This window comes from Struthio camelus, chromosome 1, assembly GCF_040807025.1.
Source record: "Struthio camelus isolate bStrCam1 chromosome 1, bStrCam1.hap1, whole genome shotgun sequence".
Classification (NCBI taxonomy): Eukaryota; Metazoa; Chordata; class Aves; order Struthioniformes; family Struthionidae; genus Struthio; species Struthio camelus.
The window spans coordinates 162553009-162577475 of record NC_090942.1 but is presented as its reverse complement, the minus strand read 5'-3'; the positions used below and the strand labels follow the sequence as shown (position 1 = coordinate 162577475).

Below are 24467 nucleotides of genomic sequence, written 5' to 3'. Positions count from 1 at the left end.
GGCCGACAGCCGGGATTACCTCAGAGGGAAGGGGTTCAAAAACGCCTGCTTTGCCCGTGCTTTTCACTTCTCCTGCTGAGCGTCGCAGGCTAGCCGGGTTCTCTGGGTTGTGTGTTGAGGTCCGCCTGTGTTTGCATCGTTTACTCTCCCCAGTGTGCGAGTTTACTCTCTTTTACCCTCACTAGCGTGAGAAATAAAGGGTTTACCATCGGGAAAATAAGTTCACAAAATCCTGCCCAGAGTGGTGGAAGCAGATACTATGTCTTGTAACTAAGCCCAGTGTCTTGAATTACCTGGATTTGGAGGCCAAAGTGGTTACATTTGCACGTTTCTCCTCATGTTGTTTATACTTCTGATGCACTATGACTCGGGATTCCATGTTAATATAAAAAAAAAAAATCACTTAACATAGACCTAGCAGAGGCACTGAAGCTTTGGTCTCACAACACTATGTGCGAACCTAAGTCCGCCGCGCTGTTATAACCAGTCTCTTGTTACAATACCTTATGTTCTTCATTAGTAAAATGACCCAATTTCTGGTTCTATAAGCAGATAAAAAATGTAAAAAGATGCACAGCTTATTGAAGCCTTTCAAACCATTTTCATCCTGAAAAATACTCAACATTTGTATATTTTAGTGTTCACGCCAGAAATTACTTTCTAAGCTATCCACAAGAAAGAAAACCAAGATCACTCAAGCTGGAGAAATGGCAATTTTGCACCGACGTATTTCTAAACAGAGTTTTGCTATAATTTTGTGCTTTTTTTGAATGATTTTATATGTATATCTACATGTTTTTATGAAGGCGGGACTGAAACTGTGAAAAACAGACTGAGTCACCCCTCCTGAGTGGGGAGGTGATATATTGTGGAGGTGGGAAGAAATCCAAATTAAGGAGGTGGCTTTCGGGCTCTGTGGAAAGTCTGGAGTCTCTGTTGCTTCTAGAGCTTTCAGGATTGGCTTCAAAGACCTTTGCCTGAACTGCAGAGAGAAAGAAAAAAAAAACAACCCAAAACTTTATATATAAACGACATGAGGTGCTCTGTACTAAATGCAAGAGGTGCAGAGGTGGGACCGCAGCGCACAGCAGGTTGTTCTGCAGACTCCCAGCCTCCAGCCGAGGCCCGTGTACACCTAGCGTGTGAGTGTGGAGGACAACAGTGCCAGGGAAAGCTCTGAACAGCTGAGATTTATTTCATTATATGGTAAAGAGTTACAGGCAGGGTAGTGGCTTGGACTGGAACAAACAGGACGTTGGTGGCTGCTGAGATACCGCCCCGGTTTCATCAACCTTGTGGGTGTAGTTTGTACTGCTTACTCCATTTTTGATTATGCTTTCCTAGAACATGGATCCACAGGTTTATCAGTGTAAAGAGCTAAATGGAGAGGGCTGGTCATATTACCCTCGTTTTAATAACATCCAGGGTTTTACTGTTTTTCTTAAGAAACATTGAGCAAGGAAGACCTGGGTTTCCAAATAAGGAAGAAGGCATGGAAAAGGTTACCAGAGTATGTAGACCGTCAGTCAGATATGTTCTTTAAAGACTTCAGAAGAGGCTTGAGGGACAGAGGTTTAAAAAAGAATCCTCAGTTTCTTGAAGCCGGTTGTGCTTAATACCGTTGAACCCTGAAAAATAGAAAGGCATGTAAAAAAAATCAGTTGCTTTTAGAAAATCATAGGCTGAGAAAGGACCACCTAGGTCAATGAGTTTAGTCTTTTCCAACAAGCAACTTCATCATAGAATGTCTTAAAAATTATCAAGCTTCAGCGTTTAAAGCGACAGTTTTTTGCCTCCCGATATTTATTTTATAAACTGAAATCACACTCCTCAGCTTATATTTTGCTGTACGAAACAAGCTAGTCTCCTTTAATGTCCTTGGAAGAGAATTTGAAACATGTTTGTACATTTAAGAAGAGATGCCATAGCTATAGACTTCAGAGAACGTACTTCCCCTTCCTAGCAGAGGGAGGTCGGCATGTTAAAAAAAAAGCAGAATAGCAATGAAGCAAAGGTGACACATTTCTGCCCTCCTGCCTTTCTACCTTCCAGCTTTTCTTCTCCCACATAAATACTGCTCAGGGAATCTGTGTACAGATTTGGCACTATTTTTCAGCACCCAAACAAGTTGTAAAATAAATCATAAACCTAATTTTAGTTCTGGCTGGCAAAGCCAGCATTGTTGCTATCCTAATGCCTATAATTTGGCTCAAAGAGAAGTGCTTTGGAGGCAGAATTGTTTAATTATTTCAAAGGCTGTTGGCCAACTAAGGCTCCTCAGGCTTCCAGCTGGCAAAGACTTAAAGGGACACTCTCGATTATGGGAAATGTCTCCTCAGGATGAAGCCATATAAAATTGTGAATTTGGTATAGGTCTTGTCCTGTTTGTACCTGAACGGCAAACTTGGCTGTGCCACCAAGCATTAGAGGAGTTTTGCAACTTTGCCTTATCACTGAAAACTATCAAACAGCTGGAACATCTTGATGCTTCTTTCCATTATTGCTGCACCTCTCATACTGGTGGGATTAGAGGCTCTGTGATGGACAGGCAATATGCCATAATTAATAGCATCAAATCTTCTGTTAGCAGGAGACCGTAACTTTTTGATCTTCCTCTGATTTTTAATTTTGCAATAACTACATAGTAACCTATATAAGCAACCATTTAATGTTACAAATCTGAATATTCTAAAATAAATAAATTTTAAATAATTGTCAAAGTGCCCAAAGTGCACCACTCATGTCTTCAATGTCACTACGTTTGCTAATGTTGAAAATATGCTCACTACAGTGAAGAGACAGGAAATACTTTCAGCACTTCCAGGCACTGTTTTTTCTAAAAGGATCTTTTGTCACTTAGTATAATTTTCCTGAAGCAGTTTTGTTACACTTACACTACATTTTCCCTAATACTGCTAGGGAGAAACCAAGAGAAAACTGGTACAAATCGGATGTCTCTCCCTCCCTCCCCAGGAGAAACCCAAAGCTCTGTTTTATGCGCCTACATTTTCTATACCCTGAATAGGAAGATATAGCTGCCTTAAAAGGGCAGCCGTAACTAAAGCTGCCAAGACTTGCGGCAAGCCTATTCTACTGCTGTACTCTACTGACTGTTTAGGGTAGCAGGAAGAGGCCTGGAAGCAGGGAGTGGAATCCAGGACACCCTGCTCCCTTTGGAGTCTTGCTTCATCTGCTGGCCAAATTAACCTTGCACTCTTGGCTGCGCTGATTGATTGGGTGGGGAGCATTTACCCCCACCCGATAACCTGCAATGCATGCGATAACCTATAATCTGGTGGTAGGATGGTACTGAACCCACGTTTCCCAGACTGGGCCAGTTTTGGGGGTTGTGCACATCACAGAACGCAGGCAAGAAGGGACGCTCCAAGTAGGAGGGGATGTCTTTCATGAAGGTAGGTGATCCCAAAGCTGTTGTGCTACGAATTTCCAGTTTACTGCTTTGGAGCTGGGTAGCTCCAGTAGGCATGTATATTCTTTTGGACGACCGTCAGCAACAGGTCATTTATAAATGGATTTTCTGCAGCCATGTATCCATTAGTCATAGCTTTACTTTTTCAAATGCATACAGCTTCCTGGCAGACACCAAGCAGGTAAAGCCAAATTTCTCATTCTTTCCTTTTTTTAAATTTGTTTTGGTCAGTATCTCCAGCTCGTTCTTCCCATCGCTGTACTTCTTGCCCTTTCGCCTCCGATGAAACGCACTCTCCCCTCGGCAGGCGGGTCAGGGCTTTCCGTAACCCCGCTGCGGCTGCAGCAAGAGGGCTGGGCGGCCGGGGGCTGCGGGCCCGCGCCGCCTCCGCGCCCCCCGGGCAGCAGCGGACGAGACCATGAGAGCGCCCATGGCGGGGGGGGGGGGGGGGGGGGGAGACAACAGAGATGCCTCTTACGGCGCCGAGGCGCCGCCGCCGCTAAGGCGGCAGAAGCGCGGGCGCTCACGCTGCGAGGCCCCCCGGGTGTGCGCGGCCGCTGCTCGGGGCGGCCTCCCGCGCCCTCTCCCCGGCCAGCTGCGGGAGTTGGTACGTGCCCGGCAGCCGCGCGGAGGCGGAGGCGGGGGCGCAGGTGAGCCCCGGCGCGGCGCCGCTCCTCTCCCCCCTCCCTCCCTCCCTCCCGCCGCCGCCGCCGCCGCCGCCGCCGCCGCCGCCGCCCGCGCCCGGCGCGTAGTGTCTGTTTCCGGCGCGCTCACATCGCCGCGGCCGGGGGCAGGCGAGGCAGGCGGGCGCCATGCAGGTAACGGGCCGCGGGCGCGGGCCGCGCCGCCCGCCCCCGCCTTCTTCCCCCGCCGCTGCGGCACCGGCGGCCGTTGGCAGGCGGTGGCGGAAGGAGGGGGGCCGGCCTTGGCGGCGAGCGGTGACGCCCCCGGCGGGCCCTGGTACCGCGGGCGGGCCGAGGAGGTGGCGCCCCCTCCCCCCTCCTCGGGCTGTTAACTCTGGAACCGACTGGCGGCAGCAGACCAGAGACTGCCGCCTCTCGGCGGCCCCGATTGGCTGCTCCCCTCCCGCCCGCCGGTGCTGCGGCCCGGGCCCGCGGGGGAGCGGTTGGGGGTTGCTGGCAGCGGGGTCCGAGGTGTGGGAGGCCCCCCCCGCCCCGGGCCTGGGCGAGCTGTGCCGTGTCCCGCGTGGGTGAGCCCGTGGCGGCGCTGGTTCCTGTCCGATGCGCGCCGCTGCGAGGCTTAGGCTAGTCGGGGTGGATGCTGGCGGTGGAGTGCTCTGCAGAGTGGGCAAGAGACAGTAAGGTCCTTACGACCACGCTTATTGTAGGCAGCTAATAAATGCACGTACGTGTTTTGCTATCTCCTTGTGATCTTTGCGCCAACTGGAATCAGAGCTACACGCTTGCCTGTGTTTACTTAGAAAGCATATTCCTGTAAGAAGGAGGTGACTGCATTGTAGGGTAAGTGCAGTGACCGGAAGTCGGCGTTGCAGAAGGCTGCTCTCCAGTAAAGCTGCGCGCAGTGTTTTCCATCTGTGGAATGCGTCTTTGCATCACAGAAACGCAAACTGCTGCAACGACAGATACTATCAGCTTGCTTTTTCTTTTTTTTTTTAAAGTTAATTAAAAGCTGTTCAGCACATGTGCTTCTAAATCTGTTTTTGGTAATTCTTAGCTACTGTGAACAGAACCTGACGCTTTTATTCCTCACGTTCTGAAGAATGGGAGGCACGTCAAAAGAACAGGGAGCCCTTAATAACCGTACAAGGAAAGCAGTGAAAAAAAATGAGTCAAGTGCTGTCAATTCATAATAAACAGAGATTATAGTAACTGTCATTTTCTGTAAGTTTGAACTTCACTTGCACCAAAAATAGGCAGGATTTTTCAGTTATGTGACTTTAAGTTGCTGTCTCTTCAATTTATTAATTTACATAAATTATTTTATGTTCCACATATGTAAGATATTCTGAGTATGAGGGAGTAGAAGTGATCAACCATAGTTACGTAAATATTGGAAACTTTTTTTTTTTTGTTTTTAAATCCTGTGCTGGTTTAAAAGTGTAATTTCGCATGATGTCATCATCATAGCATCACTGCAGGGTGTGGTGCCGTCATTTCACAAATAGTAACAAGTTCCATTTTTACAAATCTAGAGATGCTTGGGAAAATGTAGCAGTGTGTGCAATGATGTATCTTAAAGGATATTTCAATTGTTATGGGATGTAAGTTCAAAAATAAGCCTTGTCTATATTTGTATGTTGATTGATTATCAGCTGAGGCACCTGTACTAACTTTTTTTTTTTTTTTTCCCCAGGAACCTCATCAATAGTTTGCAGATCCGGAGGCAATGACATAGACTGTGTTGTACTTACGATTTAAATACGTATATTCTTAGGGGAATAATATTTTGTCAGTATCATTCAATGCCTAACATTTCAGAAGATGAAAAGGAGAATGGTTCTGGAAACAATGGAAACACTGAAAACAGACCTGGGAAAGAATCCCCAGAAGATTCTCTTCATGATCCTATAAAGCCATACTGCATGTCACATGCCTCCACTGCATCACTGGTTTCTAGGGCAGATGGGCATTATCCATGGGGATGTCCGGTGACTCATACAAGAGAGAAATTTTATACTATCTGCTCAGACTATGCTTTTTTAAACAGAGTAACATCTACTTGTAAAAGCCCAAGTGCTTCAGTTAGTGCCTGCCTGTCGGGCAGTGCTGCCTTAAATGTCGGTAGTAACACACCTAGCTTAATCAGCATTCAAACGGGTGTTTCCGAGATAATCTATAGTGAAGATGCTAACTTGGAGAGCTTGTCTAGCAGTCTGGGAAAGCTTCCGTTGGCATGGGAAATCGACAAATCAGAATTCAACAGTGTGACCCCAAATCTGAAGAACAAAGCAGGTAAGATGCTGAACGTTTGATGTCGTGATGGAGAAAGGCTTCATGTTTAGAACTTGTTGTAGAGGGGGAAGGTCAGCGCTTCTCTCTCTCAGTGCAGTTCTGTAGAAGAGCCTCTAAGTCATTTCTCACAAAGGAGGATTTTGCTGATAGGAAGGAAGTGGTTGAAGAAGGAGGAGTGAAAGTCCAATGTAGCTAGCTAGGTAAATGGCTCTAAAACAAAGCTGGCTTTTACTTAACTGTGTGTGTGTGTGTGTGTGTGTGTGTGTGTGTGTGTTTTGGAATTGTTTGTTTGTTTTTAATAGAACTCAGTGCATCAGTGGTTTCTACCTATAAAGTACAGAGTTATGGTTTGCAGAAATATTACAAGGTACTGCAGAGATGGAAAAACAATCTGTACTTTGCACTGAAAGAAGAGCCGGTCTTTATTTTTGATATGTAGATGGAATCATTACAGGAACCTACTTCTGTATAACTGTTTTATTTACTGCCTCCTATAGTCTTTCTCTATCTAGTTACAGGTTTCAGCTGTGAATCAAGCATTTGCACACAGATGGTTTTCTATGTCCTATAATCCCTCTTCTTATCTAGAGCTGCTTGCAGCTATTTCATAATGTGCTGGTTACTTAGTCAAATTGTTATTATGTCTACCTTATTATGAAATCAGTTTAGCAAAACTTAAATATTTTTTGGCTAGTTACCATTGTCTTTTTACACGTACATGTGGTGTCCTTAAATAACTATAAGAAACAATGATAACATCTCCCAGGGGGGTCAGTTTTGCTAAAATACATGCAATATACTTCATTTGGATATGATGGCTTCAAAATGGGACAGAAATACTGCCTCAGTGGTTTACAAAAAGGAAAAGATCTAAGGGGTGTACAGTTCTCACTGAATTTGCACAGGAGTTTCCATCAGAAAGCGTAGCTGGCTATGCAGCTTGGCCATGACAACCAAATATTTAATTATATTTCCCCACGTATTTAAGATTATATGATGGGAAGTTTATGTTGGTGATCCCCCTCTCCCTTCTCCCTATTGGGACAGCATTGTGTTAGCCGTCTTATGATTTTTCAGAGAATCTGTTTCTGGGATGGCTGATTCAACTCATTAGAAACTAATCAGATTGACTGTCCCATTGAAACAGTTGAGCAGGTGGTCATTACTTTTGCTCAGTAAAAGCAATATGCTGTTTACATGGTCAGTGGGTGGTTTAGAAACCTGTTGACACTCTTGATTGCTTATTTAAGCTTTTTCTTCTATTAATGTTTAGTCCCAGTTTGCACTTAATGACACAGCTAGCATCTCTATTTGAGGTGCATGCTATTAATAAAAATTTTCAGGGAGAAGGATTCAAAGAGGAATGTAAACCAGCAATTCATTTACTTCTGAAATCTGTTTTACAGGCAACATGAAGAAACAAGTAACAAAGAAAAAATCTTTAGACAAAAAAAGCAAACAATACAGGGAGTGTCCTCAGCGTTCTGCTCTTGAAGAGGTGAAGGAGAGGAAAGTGTTGGACCTCCGGAGATGGTAGTATTTGTGAGATGTATTAAAGATTATCCCCATATAGTTTGTTGGTAAACACTATTGCTGATTATTTTATTTAAAACTTTTTAATAAAGTATTTAATATTTTTTAGTAGAACTACTGTATAGGGTATGAGATGTAGTCTGTATATGTTTAACATACTTTCCACAGGATGGTGAGAATAACAGCTGCCATTCCATATGTTAAAATACTAAAAGTATTTTACTTTCTAAACAATTTTCCTTTTCAATAAGGAAGTAAGTTATGTGGGGATCTGGGTAATTGTCTTACTCTTGATGTTTCTTTCGGTTTGGAAATACTTGAGCAAAATTTGTCAGTTCTACGCAATCTATGAATGTATATCATATGGACTTAGTTCACAGAGTTCGCTTAAATTAGTGAATTCATTTAATTCTAACTTACTGTATTTCTGTGACATCAGGAAATTAGTGTCCCAGGAACCTGTGGCCCAGAATCACATTCATTAGTAAATTGGTAGCGATGCAATTTACTAAAAGCTCATATGTTAAAAGAGACTGGTTGAAACTGTATATTAGTTTATTTGATTATATTAGTGTACAATCATTTTTCCTACAAGATCATTAATACAGAACTTTCTAGGGGCTATTAAAAATTTGATGGTGACTCATTTGTATAAAATAAGGTTATAGTATCTGACAAACTGGAAAGAACTGGGTTAACACATTTGCTCCAGATTTGTAAAAAAAAAAAAAAAATTATGCACTTTTTTAAGGCAAAATAAAAACAAGTTCATTAAGTTATCACACAAAAATATTTCAGGTTGTTCACATGGCTAAATCAAGAATGCTTACTGATTTGATATTTTTTTAATAGGTATTGTATTAGCCGACCGCAGTACAAGACTTCTTGTGGAATTTCATCCTTAGTGTCTTGCTGGAATTTCTTATACAGTACACTGGGGGCTGGAAGGTAAGTCAAACTTAGATCACTTTACCTCCAAAGAGTCTAAAATATGTTGTTAATTACTTTATCAGACAAGATTAATTTTTTTCAGCTTACCACCTATTACTCAAGAGGAAGCTTTGCATATACTGGGCTTTCAGCCACCATTTGAGGAGATTAGATTTGGTCCCTTCACTGGAAATACAACTTTAATGAGGTATGTCTGGTACTCTTGATGCAGCTGAAGTGTTAATATATCTAAAAATAACATGATAAAGCTAAGAGTTAGAGTCTCTAAAAATAAAGTAGTATTGGTTTATTTAAAAAAAAAAAAAAAAAGGGATATGGCTGATACAAATCAGTCATCTAAATTTTCCAAATGAAGAATATCTCGTGCTCTGACAGAGTCCAAAGGAACATTTCAAGAAGAGTTTTGCACTAGCCATTTTTTATGGTACTGTGTTGGTATACAAATCATGAGAACATGAAATTCTATTTGATTTTTTGTTCAGTTTGATTAGTGGCAGTGTATTCTAATGAATGCAAACACTGTCCTAATTAGGAAAGGTGTTTACACTTGTTCACCTGTCTTCAAAAGCCATGTTAAATATTTGTTAACGTCACTAAAATAGCTTGTAAGAGTTGTTCAGGGCAGCAGTCAAGGGAGGGAAGTGGGACCGGACTCACAAAAGCATTTAAACTTTCAAGTTCTGTTTACCTTCTACTCTCCTGCTACTTGATCTTGGAAAATTAGGCCTAAAGTCTGTATCCTTTTTTGTTTTACTAAACTCAAAGAGTTTTAGAATTAAGCAGAGTCAGAACAATATTTTGACAGTGCTGAACATCTTAACAGGGCTTTAGTGTGTTACCTGTCTGTGAGATTAAGAAATGTTGCAGTCTTTCTCCTGTTCTGTCAGTAGCATCTGATCTAGTTAATGTGTTTGGAAGGTTATATATGTAGTTTGACACAGCATATGGGTGCTGGATTAGAAGATGTGGCAGCAATCTGTTCTTAAATAATAGCATACTAGCTAGATTGTTAAAGGCAGTCATGAAAATTTCCTTCTCTGCCTTGAAAGACTGATCTTATTTTGTATCTCTTAGGAGTATTTCAAGGTGTAGTAACCCTTTCAGAAGAAGCTGATAGAATATTCTACCTCTTTACATTGGCAGTCTATAGAACAGAAAGTAAAACCTGAAATTCTTCTTCCTTTTCCTCCCTGTGAGTGAGCTATGCACGCTAGTCTTAGTGATTCCCCCTTCCCCCTTTTTTTTTTCCCCCTCCCTCTCTGCCGAATCATTTTAAAGTACTTGTCAGAGTGGAAAACGGGAGGATACAGAGCCAGATCCATTCTAAGATAGTTCTATAATTGAGATGCAATAGTTTTATAATTGAGGGATGTGAATTTGCATCTTCTAGTGCAGAAGAGCGCAGTGAATGTCTGAGACCACTTGTTACTTTCTGCTGCTGTGAAGAGTTCTGGTGTGGGATTCCTGAAATTCTTTGGGATTGTGAATTGTATGTGATAAAAGCCAAACATGATATGCAGAAAGTCTCACTAAAGAGTCATGCCTTCTAAAGGCTGTCTTAGAAGGTTACCTCTGTGTAGCATGCAAATAACGTTTAAAGTTTAGCGCTTCAGAAACTGAGAGTTTTTCTGAAAGTTCTATGTGACTGACTGAACTCAAATGATGAACGTTTTCATCACAAAGGATGAATGTTTTCAAATCTAGCCTTTTGGTTATTATGCACGAATCTATGCCAGGTCTGGAAAAGCAAGGTGGAGGAGAAGGCTTTAAATATTTATATAGCTTTCTAGGAGATGCTGTATTTTATTTGTATTATGGTAGCATGATCATCTGAGATCTGTATGCTTGTGGTGGGTGCTTAGTACCACGTTGAGACTTCTTTCCTAAATTGTCAGGGAGTGGGAGAAAATAAATAAAATTGCACTTATTAATTTTTGAGATACTACAATCTTTAAGTTTATTGTTTCAGATGGTTTAGGCAAATAAACGATCACTTCCATATAAAAGGATGTTCATATGTTCTGTATAAACCTCATGGGAAGAACAAGACAGCGGGAGAAACTGGTAAGTAGCTAATCCTAAAGCATTAGTCTTTCAGGATGTAAACTGGAAAAGTCCTATAGCATATAAGATTTGACAGGTCAGATTATGTAAATAGTCCTTATACTTTGCAGTTTCAGATAAGCTGTCAAATAGCTCCAAATTCCCTCCCCCCCCTTTTTTTTAATTTAATTTTTGTTCTTATCTTAGTAAAACTTTCATTTATACTTTTAATAAATATAATCTGTGATATGAGATTACTGTGAAAGAGCTGGCTTTCTAAGGTATCCAGGAGGATGCTGCATTTCCAGTTTTGTGTTGGTATCCCTGTTTGCTTTAATACACAGAGGATCAGCTCATTTTTATATCTCAATTTTTTAGTTTTCTAAAACAGTGAATATACAGCATCCAAGCTACTTAGTTAATACCTTTATTAAATGTTTTCATCTTTTAAAAGTGTTAGTCAACTAGTTTTGAAGTTAGTCAACTCATCTATCATGCCTGACTGTAGCTATGTCTAAAAGTTAGATGATTACTCTGAATTACCTGCTGAAGCTACATTTTTCCATTGTATATACTTTAAGTGGGCTAACTAAAGATAAATTATATTTTTGTATACAGATTATTAGTCTTTGAGGTGGTCTGGGTAATTATCTTCAGACTGGAAGGGTAATTTAAAAGGGTTAAACTACTGACAAGTTATTGGAGAATTTTTTAAAGTGGAAACTTTAGCAAACTGCTTTTTGCTGTTGAATTGTTACATGTTCCGGTGTCTTTTTTTGTCCTTAGTATCCCATTGGAGAATTCTTTCATGTTTCAGTGCTTTTTCTACTCTTTTTCTGAAACTGAGCAGTGTAATTGTGTTACAGAATATGGTGTAGCCAAATCTGGGAGAGGTTTCCAAGACTATGAAGCTTTAGAAGCTTGTGATATAAAAATGTTTCAAAGCTTTTAGGGAGTGCCAGTTTTATCACTGATATGTGCTACATCTGACTTGGAGCACTGAGATTACTTTGTATTATAGTATGTTTCCTGACTTCAGAGATACTTTTGGTTCTTTTTTGTAAAGCAAGTAGTCTTTAGTATGACTTGGATCTAAAAACAATGCGTACTTTATATTTTATTTTCCTAGTGCCCACTGATGTGGCAGATGTTACCTTTTTGCACTATGCAAGAAATGGAATCCTAAGCTACAAATTTTAAGTCAGAACTATATTTTGTGTGCGCCTGTTGGTTCTGACCTCCATTTAAAAAAAAAAAAAAAAAGAAGAAGAACTTTGTAACTATTTTATATTATCACATAGGTCTATTCTGCTGAATGTGTAGCAGGATCAAAAGCACTTTGGCCTGTAACCTGGTCTTTCTTTATAGCTGCAGGGGCCCTGGCAAAGCTAACGCGTGGACTGAAAGATGAATCAATGGCCTACATCTACCATTGCCAAAATCATTATTTTTGCCCAATTGGATTTGAAGCAACTCCTGTAAAAGCTAGTAAAGCATACAGGTAAGAAATTGTGCTTATTTTTATTTTGGTTGAGAAAATCTACAGAGAAATTTACTGCAAATTGATACCATTTTTCTCCCTAAATAGCGTTTAAGTGGAAATTGGAAAAGCGTCTATGTCTGAACTAGCAATATACTACCATGTACTTTAAAAAGCTTGATTCTGCAAAGCTAGATACAATTTAGCCAACTGGATGAAAGGATTTAAACAGAAAACTATGAACAGTATTACATTTTTTTAAAGGCATTTTAGCCAGGTGTAGAGAGGGTAGTTACTCACCTGAAGGACAAATGAAGGCAGCTTTGCTGAAAAAAGAAACTATATAGACTGAAAAAAGCAAGGTGAAACTTTCTTATTTGAAGAAGAAACAGAAAAAAAACGACTCATTAGTTAGGAGAGTCTGTACTCAGATTCCTCGGGGAAAAAAGGAAGTGTGTGTTTGTTTTGGGATTTTCTTGCTAAATTAGAAGTAAAAAGAAGCTTAGCTGTTGGTTAAAGCATTATGAAATGGTAATGATAAAACTTACCATGGCAGAAATAAGTGTTTGTGTATGATGAGAACATAGGGGATGTTGCAGTAGTAGTTCAGGATGCTGGCTACATACTTTTTTGCAGTGTTTGCTAAGAACAATGATAAACTGCAGCTCCTGGAGTTTGAGGCTTTGAAAAATAAATAGACCTGAATAATTTGTTACCAAAAACTTAAAAAAAAAAAAAAAAAAAAACCACAACCAACCAAAAAAAGCCCAACCGATCTGGTTGAAGTGATCCCTAGAGTATCATTGTGTTTAGCTTTTCTATTATTATTATTATTGTTTTTGTTATCCCTGTCTGGAATACTGGATGACTTCTAGAACACCAGGAGAAAGTTACTATGCTAGTGATGACTCGAATGATTTCAGGTTTGCCAGGGTGACAAACGCTGACAGGATAAAATAATGAAATAGCTGATATGGATTTCAATTAAATGTGGGTTAAAACATAGATAGTAGACGTTAGAAGAATAGATGATAGTGTTGATATTCATGCTGGGTTTATGGAAAGCCTTGCATGAAAATACCAAGTTTGGTATGTTTGACAGATTTTGAAATCTTGAGCTTTTTTTTAAGGCATTTAACTTGTCACTATCTGATACGCTGACAGTAGTTCATATTTTACATCATTCACAGAATCATATTACATTAAACTGTTTTTCCTTTCTCAAAGTAGTTGTAAACATATTATGTTTTGGATGTTTCTGTTTGACTTGGTTCAGCTGTTGGTAAATACTTATTATCAATGAGCATAAGAAAACAATCCGCGACAAAATCAGAAGATACTGATTGCAGGGAATGGTAAACAATGAAGAGAGTAGGCTGCTGATGTAAGGTGAACCTCAGTCTTGCACTTTGCTTACCAAGCAGTCTACGTCTGGCTGTGTTGAAGAAGTAGTCTCTTACATCAAGGAATGAAGAGTGCTGACTTGACTCCTAGAGTTCAAAACAGTGATTGTGTGGAGGCAGTAAAGTGTAACCATCTAAATCTAATCTGTTCCCAGTGTGAGACTGAGACCAAGAGGTTAATGAAAGCTTTCAGTATATGAACAAAAGAATACAGAAGTTTTTATTACGATTGCATTCACTGACATGCCATGTGAGTGAGATAAGTTTGCAAAATAGGCCCCTAATGGAAATCCGGCAGCTTGGTCTGCTTGTGTTTACCAAAAAATTAATGGCTTGCTTACTCAGTCAAGTATTAAGTATCTGCACTGGGAGAGGAGAGAAATAAATACAACTTTTGCCTACTAGATTGAAAAAGCAGTTAAAGAAATAATATGGTCCAGTGGCTAGAAACTTAAGATGCCTTATAGTTTGAATTCTCATCATTTAGTAATGAGAAATCAACAATTCAAATACTTTAACAGTGGTTGAAATGAATGCTCAGTTGCTGGTGATGTAATTTTTAAGTCAATATTGGATTTTTTTCCTAAAAATGATCTCTTCTAAAAATGTAATGTGAAATAAGGAATTGGAGGAATTTTTATAGCCTCATGTTAGGCTGCAGATCAGATCAGAAGAGCACCATGTTCTCTTCATTATCTTCTAATATATGATTGAGGAAAAATTGTTTAGACTCCAGAAGCATTGTCAATAGACTCTGCAATAATTCTTACTTACCTGTTTTTGCATTCCAGTTATGAGGAAGGTTTTTATTTAGAATTCAAACTTAAGTTTCAGAAGAAATCAGTAGATAGGTTGCTAGGCTGAGCTTAGGAGATAGCTCCCAGGTCACCCACAGACTTCCTGTATGATCTTAGGTTACTGGATTTGGACTCGGGAGACCTGGGTTCAGTTCCTAGTTCAACCACAGACTTGCGGTGTGACCTTAGGTAAGTCAATCTGCCCTGTGTCTTGGTTTCCCATCTGTAAAATGATGGCATGCATTATTATTTTATAGGGTATTATATGAATAGGTAAAACGTTGCAAACAATAAGGCCATATACTGTCTAATCCCATAGCTAGAAAAATCTCAGTTTTTGTCACTGTTGAAACTGAGGTACTTTTCACAAGCTAATTGTGCCCGTAAGGTTGCAGAACAGGACTGTGTCTCGTCAGTGTGTCCTAATGTCTGTAACAGACCATCCCTGGGAAAGTTACTGCAGGCTTTGTGTTTCTTGGAAGTTGCTCACAAACTTGAATTATTATCAGTTGAGGGGATTTGTGTTTTTTTTTTTTTGTGTGTGTTTAATATAGTTGATGAATGTTTAGGAGGGAGCTGTTCAAGTCACCCGTTGATTTCATGTGGGTTACTTTACAGCTGTCAGTAACAACTGTCAGCTGAGATGTAGTTTAAGTGCAGCAAAAGGGGTTCTTTGACTGGCTCTTTTGAGGGTTCCACCCTCACAGGTTTTTCCAGAACTCTATTTCCATTGTTACATATATATTTAGGTCTTACATTAAGATTGCCTTTCAACAGAGTAAAATTATTTTTGATAGAGATTTTTCTTTTTCACAAGTAATGAGCAGTAGCTTGTATCTTGCTTCCAGGTCTTGTGAAACGAAAAGCTTCCCTGTATGCAATTGCATACAATTATTTTTAGCATAGGCGCTCATAATTTTTTTAAGTAATAGGAAATCCTAAAAAATGATAAGAACGTTAATCTTTTTTTTCTTTTTAGTATGCACAGTAAGTCTTACTAGGATTGTATCTTCTATTGAACAGAGGTCGTGTCTTGCAGCAGGAAGTGGAATACTGGATCTTAATTGGTGAGCCAAGCAGGAAACATCCAACAATACACTGTAAAAGGTATGTTACTTGGTAAGAATTTAAAACCATGTATTTTCTTCCAAAAACAATGTGCATTTTCTCGGTAGGGATCGTAAAGTGTCTCTTTAATTCTTTCAAATGAATATACTATAGTTTTTAGAGAAACAAGTGCTCTAGTGAGAGACTTCATGTTTTGACAGCTTATTTTATTCCACTTGAGAAACCAATAATTCTTGCAATTAGTATGTTAGCACAAGGGAGTATCCAAGACCAAATCTGCTGGCCGTCTACTCTGGTTATTTGTTCTTTCAGTAACCTCAAGGCTGGCCCTAGGGTTTTAGACCACGTAGCAAGACACGCTGACCTGTACTGCACATAGGCATGTATAGCCTCCTGGGAGCCAAAGCAGTTTTCTTATGTATTAGCGTGATGCAGCTGACATCGGTCAGAGAAAAAGGTTGTCAATAGACTCTGTCTGCAGACATAGGCTGTCTGCAATAATGCCACTTGGAATTTATAGGCTGTATGAACTTTGGTTGACTTTAGGCTGCCATTGTGGAAGTACATAGCTGTATTTTGGTGTGCATTGAGTACCATGCTACTGTTGGATCTCTTTGCTCAGGTGTAGGTACATGCCTGCAGTCTTTTACAGTAGTAGCTTATATATGCACTAAAACAAGGAATCTATGACCAAATCTGAGTCAAAGTTAATTTCCTCCTAGTTAAGTATGGAATGATTTTTTGGGGGGTATATATTAGGAAAAGAGCTGTTTGGGGAGAGGGGGGGAAAGGTTAAGCAACGTCTTTGTTTCCTCATCTTTATTCTCCTAAATATTTTGAAAAGTTCTTTCAAAGTACTTGTCTGTTTCGTAGTGTGTCAGATTTATCCCAGTACCTAAGACTTAGAGGAGTTTTTGGTCAGGGTTGACTATGTCAACAACAGCTGGCTGCTTTGGATTAATGGACATTTAAGTGTAAGAAAATAAAAATCTCACTATGCTTGTGGCTGCTGTACTGAGAAATGGATTACTCCTATCCCACTGACAGACTTTTTCCCTGTGGTATAATGAGCCACAAACAGTGCAGGAATATGGAATCCTGACTATGGAATACAAACCTCTAATATTACTTCTGGTTATGAAGAAATTTTTGCTCCTGCTAGGTAGGGGAGAAAAAGGTTACAGTAGAAATGTTTTTTTTTTCTGAATTTGGAGGATGACGTTAAAGAGAAAAGGGTATTTGGAGATTAGAAGAACTGAAAGAGTGGTGTGTAGGCTTAAAGATGTCTTGAATATGGGGTTACATGTTTCAGTTGGGCTAAAAGGAGCTATAAAACTCTGAAGAGCAGAGTGAATGGGTAATGATTGAACTGATAGCTTATTAGAAAAGGGAATTTAATAGTATAGAGGAATGAATCATGGTCAGAGTAGCCTGGTAAAAACAGGTTTAATGGGTGAGGGGAAAAAAGGGTTCAAGAGAAATACTGTAAAAAGGTAAAAGAGGGTTAAATACAGTAGAAGGTAACCCGTTTCCTTGCCTAAACACCTTGCCGCTTCCTTTTACAAAGCGGCAAATTGATAAGGGTAAGGAGAGCTGATAGTGCTTTTACTCATTTTGGAAGCTGTTTCTCAAGAGCAGTAATGATCACTGTAAATGATGTCATTAGAACTGGAGCCTTTATATCTGCCTTGATGTCTCCAATACTGAGGCTATTATATATTTTTACACATGAATTTACCTTTGAATCACTGTTAGGCTATTTAAAGCTGCAAATACATATTTATGTGTGTGTATGTGTAAGTCTTAGTGGTGCTGAGGTTTTATAGATCTCAATTGAGTAATAATATATTTTATTCTATAGGTGGACAGATATTGTTACTGATCTAAACACTCAAAATCCAGAATACCTAGATATTCGACACCTAGAGAGAGGATTGCAGCATCGAAAAACAAAGAAGGTAAGGTAGTCTTACTAAGATAGGAGAGAAATCATAATAGTTATTCAGCCAACTTACTCATACTTCAGCAGTGTAAGATGACTCTACTAAAAGAAGTTTAATCTGAAGTATTGCTGAAGACAAAAGTCAAACGGGAGTTCTTACGGACTCGCTGCTTGTATTTACTTTCAGGACAAAACATGATACAGCAGTAGCTTGGTATTATGCTAGGATGAACTAGGATGTCTGTATAGACAATATTTTTGTTTGCAACATTTAACCTTGTTGGCTTAAAATCTAGGAGCAGCAAGGGTAGAAATACTCTACAGACAAATAATAGACTGATGCTTTTGGTGCATGAACTGCACATAAACAGGAAAGAAAGTAGGTGCAGTAGGGTCAGACAGAAAACAATGCATATTTTGTGGTTTTATCATCAATGCATATAGCTTTCTATTGATAGGACTGGTGGGGGGAATGTATTTTTGATTAGCAGGTTGGAAGTCTACGTAAGAAATAATAGACCGGAGAGAGGATTTAAAGTGTGGAGACTATATGGAAGGTGAAGTCAATGAGATGAGAAGGGACCAGAAGAGATAATTTGTGTGCAGGTGGCTGGGGAGTAAAAAGGGTAGCAGAAGATAAGTTATATTAGACCATGAAAGGTAAAAAGGGTAACTTAAAGGATGAGAAAGAAGACAATAACTGAATTTAAAAAAAAAAAAAATCAAAATCCATGGGGCAGAAGGTTTGCAGTTTTTTTTTTTTATTCTATATTCTGTTAGCCATAAAGATCTTTATTTCAAATATCTACTCGTGTTGTAAATGTGCCTATGTGCATTTAACAAAGAACCTTTTAACTTTGATTAGGTTGGAGGAAATCTTCATTGCATCATTGCCTTTCAGAGACTTAACTGGCAGAGATTTGGTCCTTGGAACTTTCCATTTGGAAATGTTAGACAGGATAAACAATCCCAAACACAAGGACAGGGACTTGCCAAATCTGAGAGTGAAGATAATATCTCTAAGAAGCAACACGGACGACTGGGTAGATCTTTCAGTGCTGGCTTCCATCAAGAATCTATGTGGAAGAAATCTAATCTGCGTGAGAGGAGGAACAGTGGATATCAGAGTTATAATGATTATGATGGAAATGATTAAAATTAACTTTAGAATAAGAGAGCTCATATATTAAAGTTAGTTTTAATCAAGATATAGTAGGGATCTATTAGTCCTAGAATACATATGAATAGAAATTATGGTATAAGATACAGCTTCATAATTATTAAATATATCTGATTATATGGTTGCAATGGATGAGATCTGATGTACGAACTGACAGATAAGCACAGATTACTGTACTTTTGTAATCAAAAAGTATATACGATAGCAAAATCAATCATTTCTTTTGAAATAATTGTACTATGTCCTGACCTGTGAAAACAAAAATGCAGACTGAAGTGTAATAAAGAGACTTCACTGAAAATACTTAATCTTCAAAAGCATGAAAATTTAACATATGACTTTACAAAAAGGGTTATTCTGCATATTGTATAAGGATAGAAGTAAACATTGCCTTCCCTTTTAACACTCCATTTTACTAAGGCTGTCAGTATCCAGTAAAAAGAAAAAATCATGTACGTTAAAAAGCCTTGTCAGATTCATGAGGTGAATTACTGTTCTCAATTCAGTTCCAAGTAGACTTTTGTCAGTTAGATAACCCTATTTCGTCAAGCGGATACTGGTTACTTTTCTCTTAGCTGGAAGCCTACATTAGACTGGGAGGACAGCCCTTTGGCAGGAAAAGCTTGAGGATGGATGTTCCTTCCTGTTTTTCTTTTGTGGTTATGGTAGCTGAATTCTTATCCTGGAACCTTTTGAGAGCACTGATTTGCTTAACACTTCCTACAAGCTTGTAAAATACAGTTTTTAAAAAAGCTGCAGTTACCATTAGCCAAATGAGCTAGCTGAACACTGTGTTCTGTTGGCAGTTCTTTTCCTTGCTCCGTCTTAAAACTCCTGTCACTTTTATGCTGCTCCTTTAATTTGTATGAAGGTGATGCAAAGTGCCGAAAACTGCTGGCAGTCCTAATGATATACCTCTAGGCCAGCAGACAACTCCAAGTTTTTTTCAGGTGTTCCTGTGCAGTCCTTCCTTTATTTGAAAGTTTATATGATTGTTTGCCGAATGACATCTCAGCAATTTTGACTTTTTTGTGTACGAGTGTTCATACCTGCTCAAGGATTAATTTTTTGACATAAAAAAAATTGTCATGGAACGCAGGGGTTTTGTAGCTTGCTGCTTTTGTTAACCAAAAATGGGAGACTTTTAGACTTTTGTTCATTCAATAAAATCTGTTTTCTAGTTCGTTGTTTGTATGTGGTGTTTTGTTTTGTTTTGTCTTGGGAAAGGTGACCCTACATTCAGTGAAGATTTTCAGTGTTTGGTGACTTGAGGGATCAGAATTGCAACCCCTGCTTTGGGTCACAGGCGTGTGCAACCACTGTGACTTAACCTCTAATATTTACCTGGCCAAAGGCGGTAGCCTTTGAAAACGGGGGAGTTTTTAAATGAACTGTCTCAACGCTTCATTTTTTGCAAGCTGAATTTGGCGCTCCCCCCCCCCATCAAGGCGCCCACGAACTACACTTCCCGGCGGGCAGCGGGGCAGAGCGAGAGGCGCGCATGCGCACCTGTGCAGCCAGGAGGCCGCTGGGCGGAAGCGCTGGAAGCTGCCCCGAGTGGGGCTGGGGGTCGGCTCGGCGTGACGGTGCCGTTCCTCTTCTCCGGGCGCGGCGCGGCCCCCCCCCCCCCCCTCCCGCCGCCGTCGCGTGAAGGTGAGCCCCGCCGCGCGCCCCCAACGGACGCCCCGCCCCGCCGCCATGGCCCCGGAGCCTTCCCTCTTCCCCGTCCCCCCGGCCCTCTCCACTCTCTAAATTTCCCCCCATCTCCGCCGGCGCTCCGGTCCCCTCAGCCCCGGCGTGGCGAGCGGCGGAGGGCGGGTGCGGAGGCCTCGCTCGAACCTGCTCGACGCCAGCCCGGAGGAGCGCCGTCCCTCGGGAGGGCGTCGGCCGTGGCGCAGCTCTCGGGGACCGTCAGCTGAGGGGGCCGCGGGAATAGAACAGGTCAGCTGCGACTTTTCTGGCCCGGCCGCCGGCTCGGAGGAGCGGGCTGACTCAGAGGGAAAGTGCCGGCGGCGTTAACCCCTCTCGGCCTGAGAGGGACGGGCTTGGGGGTCCCTGTGCCTGCCGCTCCGCCGGGGGTGGGCAGTCGCGGGGGGTCTCTGCCGAGAGGAGAGCTCCTGCGTCTCTCTGTGGGCACGCGTGTGGCAGCTGTCATGTTGTACCTGACTGGATTTTTCAGGGTTGTCATGCTATGCTATTGAAATCAGAAGGAATAAAAGCCCCTGAAATCATTTGCTGCATCGCTCACGGCATCCTCGGCAGATTCTAACCAGTCTAACCAGTTGCAGTGAGGACAGGTCTTCAGCTGGAAAGGGCTGCCCTGCACAGCAGAACATGAAAGAAGATGCAGCCCCTTTTAGTGCTTCTCCTTTTCTGCCAGATTTGCTTAAATATTGTCTACGTTTACGTTTAGTTGGCTAGCTCTTACTGTTTTATAGCAGTAGTGCTAAACATGAGGTAGAAAGGAAAACTCTCTTGTTCTACAGATTTCGTTAGCTAGTTGAACAAGGGTAGTATCTGAGACAAATCAGTTTACGTTCTTTGTTTCTTTTGGTATCTATTTTCTCTTGGTAAGCCTGCTATGCGACTTAAATGGAATGTGAAAAAGGCTCAGGTTTGACTTATTTCCCCAGAGAGCAGATTTAACCATATGTAGTATATTTTCTGTCGGTTGCACAACAAAGCAGATTACTGCTGTTAAATCTTACATCCATGGTTTGCACGTGAGGGAGTTGGGGCAGGGGCCTTGACTCGCAATTATGCGACAGGCAGGCTACTTCAGTAGGTGTGATTTAATGTAAGCCTGCTTCAGTTTTGATGACCTTGATGTATTTTTTCGCTAGTTCTATTTTCAGTGATAATGCGTTGGGTTTTCGTTATTAAAGTGGATCGTACAGTCTTTGGATTGTATTTTCACTTGTTCCTTGTAGATTCTCTTCTCTCAAAGGAGCTAAGAAAGGACAATGGGAGTTCAAGGACTTTGGAAACTGCTTGAATGCACTGGGAGACCTATAAACCCAGAAATGCTAGAAGGGAAGATTCTTGCTGTTGGTATCCTTTAGAAGTAAAGCTGATGCACTAAATTTGAGAGGGAGGTTATTTTAACTATTCACTTATTTCTATATATTTTTTTTAATTTTAAATCATGACAGTGTTTTGATAAATAGATTTATACGTTTCAATATATGGAAAACAAAAATCTTGGTATTTATATATATGAAAAAAATGAAACTTCTGTCATAGATTTCTTATACAAATGTCAGGCTGTAGCATTTTGTGCTGCTCTCAGTAGGACTAGAATATGAAAAAGTTTGAAATGCTTTTACCTCTGCTTTCCTATCATGCACGCATAGTTAAATGCTAGAAAGATGTTACCCTTCATTTATTAAATAACTGGGGAGGTACTGTTTGCTGTCCATTTGTTTCAATCTGTTCTGTGTTCAGGCTGCTAGGGGCAGGAATTTATTGTTCTTCGAAGTTCACAAGCACTTGGATAACCTCAACTTCAATATGCCAACTTAAAACACTTGTCACCCACTTAGTCATATATATGAACTCTATAGAAACTGTTAATATGATATATGTGTAAGGCTGCACCTTTTTTTTTTCTTAATTGTTCTTTAAGATATCAGTATTTGGTTGAACCAAGCAATAAAAGGAGCCAGAGATCATCGTGGTAGTTCTATACAAAATGCTCACCTCCTCACTCTGTTTCATCGACTCTGCAAGTTACTGTTTTTTCGAATTCGGCCTGTCTTTGTTTTTGATGGAGAGGCACCACTTCTGAAGAGACAAACCTTGGTATGTGACTTTGCTGAGCTATCTTATAGCCTGTTCTAATATTGCCATGCAAAGCTATTTCTGTTGATGCTAAGTAGCCATTTTCATATTCCTTGAATTCTGCTTATGCTTCTGAGCCATGACAATGGATGGCTTGAAATACAGTGCTGTGCAGGTTTTTAGGCAATCCCAGTCTCAGCTGCTGCATGCTGCTGCTTCCGTTTTGATTCATACATTGAGGTTTTCTTTGCATAGAAATCAGATTGCAAAGAGGTAGGTGATGGCATAAGTCTGGGTCTTGCTTCAGAATGGAGCCTGAGCACAACTCTTGCAAGTGTTTGTACCCAGAAGCTGTTAAGTAGTCCTGAGTCCCACAGAGACCAGACAGAGAGATTTAGAAGGCTCTGACCCGCACTGATGTAGAATGAGTTAGGAGTCAGCCACAAACTCGGCACACAGAGTTGTAAGAGTAATTCACTGGATGTGTCCTTTCAGCATCCAGCAAATGTTGTTTTAGTAAAATTGTGTTGTGTTAATTTTACGTTCACAGGCTAAGCGAAGACAAAGAAAAGAAGTGGCGGTCAGTGATTCCAGAAAAACTACAGAGAAACTCTTGAAAACGTTTTTGAAGAGACAAGCTATCAAAACTGCTCTAACAGGCAAAAGGCAAGAATAAAAGTTATTTTCCCCTTGTTTATAAGAGTCAATTAAGTTTTTGTTTCACTGTTAATCATTTTAACCTTTTTTCCCTAAGCGCTGAAGCTTTGCCTAGTCTTACGCAAGTTCGCAGAGAAGGAATTGATGATATATATGTATTGCCTTGTTTAGAGGAGGAAGAGAAGAATAGGTAAGTAGAATTAAGAAAAATAGCTCAAATGGCTATAACAAACTCAGAGAAAAATATGAAATACTGTTTTTGAAGCTGGTAATATATCTTTGAATCACGTGTCTCCAAAATGTATGCTGTGTATTTCTTCAATTCATGATTTATTTCGCTTTCTTTTTGGAGAAGTAGGGTTATAGGACACAGAAGCCTTCTGGTTATTCACTGGAAAATAACTAACAGAACAAGCTTTCTTACATCAGCCTATAAATTAAATTTCTACCCTGAAATCATCTTTCAGGATGAACACGCTATTTTACTCTCTGTGGCAATATCTGTATAGCTAAATAAACCTGAATGTTCAAGCTTGCGTAGCTACTGAAGTGTGTGGCAGCTTGCTTCCAGTTTGTGGTTCTTCGTTTGGGTGTGGACACGTTTCGCAGAGGTAGACTTTATGTGCGCTTGTCAAATTTGTGTCATCTTCCCACGTAAGACTAAGTGGGAACATGGAGCTAGCCTTTGTAATAGTCTTTGCACGTTTTCATTGTTGATAGATCTGCCCTAAAACATAGTTTAAATGCCGACCAAGTATTAAGTAATGCTTTGAGACAGCAACAGTTGTCTCAGTCTAGATTTAACTGAGCAGTCTGCTTTGTCACTTTCTGCTCATAGCTTTTTGAGAGAGAAAGAGAGAGAGAATCTGGATCTTTTTTCTCTTTGTGATTTTTAGCTCAGAAGAGGAAGATGAAAAAGAATGGCAAGTGAGAATGAGTCAAAAGAAGATATTGCAGGTAAATGCTGCTAGTTGCCCTGTTATTTTGAAATATCCTGTTATTCATGTGCTATGCTTTGAAAAAATTTTTTCAAATAGTGTTTGGAGGTATAATTATTAATGTATAAGCATTACTTGTCAAGCAAATAATCTTAAGAATTCTACGAATTCTTACTAATCGTAAAACACAAATATAATTTTCTTTACTGGAGTACAGCAGAGTAGGAATACCCTGGAGTTATTTTTTTCCTGGCTGTTTTCTCTGGATAGGTGAAGAAAACAAACATTGTTTTTTGCAATGGTAAAAGATAATAAAATGCACATATGTATGC

General features: G+C 40.3%; 1 protein-coding gene across 1 annotated transcript in view; it reads left to right on the top strand.

The window, feature by feature from the left end:
• Window positions 1-4058: 4058 nt before the first annotated feature.
• Window positions 4059-24467, top strand: part of BIVM (basic, immunoglobulin-like variable motif containing) — a 33034-nt gene continuing 12625 nt past the window's right edge. The window contains exons 1-14 of the mRNA XM_068927721.1: window positions 4059-4248; window positions 5765-6363; window positions 7770-7896; window positions 8749-8844; window positions 8930-9034; window positions 10817-10911; window positions 12259-12391; window positions 15594-15677; window positions 17500-17596; window positions 18446-18695; window positions 22386-22561; window positions 23091-23206; window positions 23295-23387; window positions 24094-24154. Of these exons, the coding sequence (XP_068783822.1) occupies window positions 5874-6363; window positions 7770-7896; window positions 8749-8844; window positions 8930-9034; window positions 10817-10911; window positions 12259-12391; window positions 15594-15677; window positions 17500-17596; window positions 18446-18695; window positions 22386-22561; window positions 23091-23206; window positions 23295-23387; window positions 24094-24154 (1923 nt within the window). The 5' untranslated portion in view covers window positions 4059-4248; window positions 5765-5873. The remainder of the gene's footprint in view (window positions 4249-5764; window positions 6364-7769; window positions 7897-8748; window positions 8845-8929; window positions 9035-10816; window positions 10912-12258; window positions 12392-15593; window positions 15678-17499; window positions 17597-18445; window positions 18696-22385; window positions 22562-23090; window positions 23207-23294; window positions 23388-24093; window positions 24155-24467) is intronic.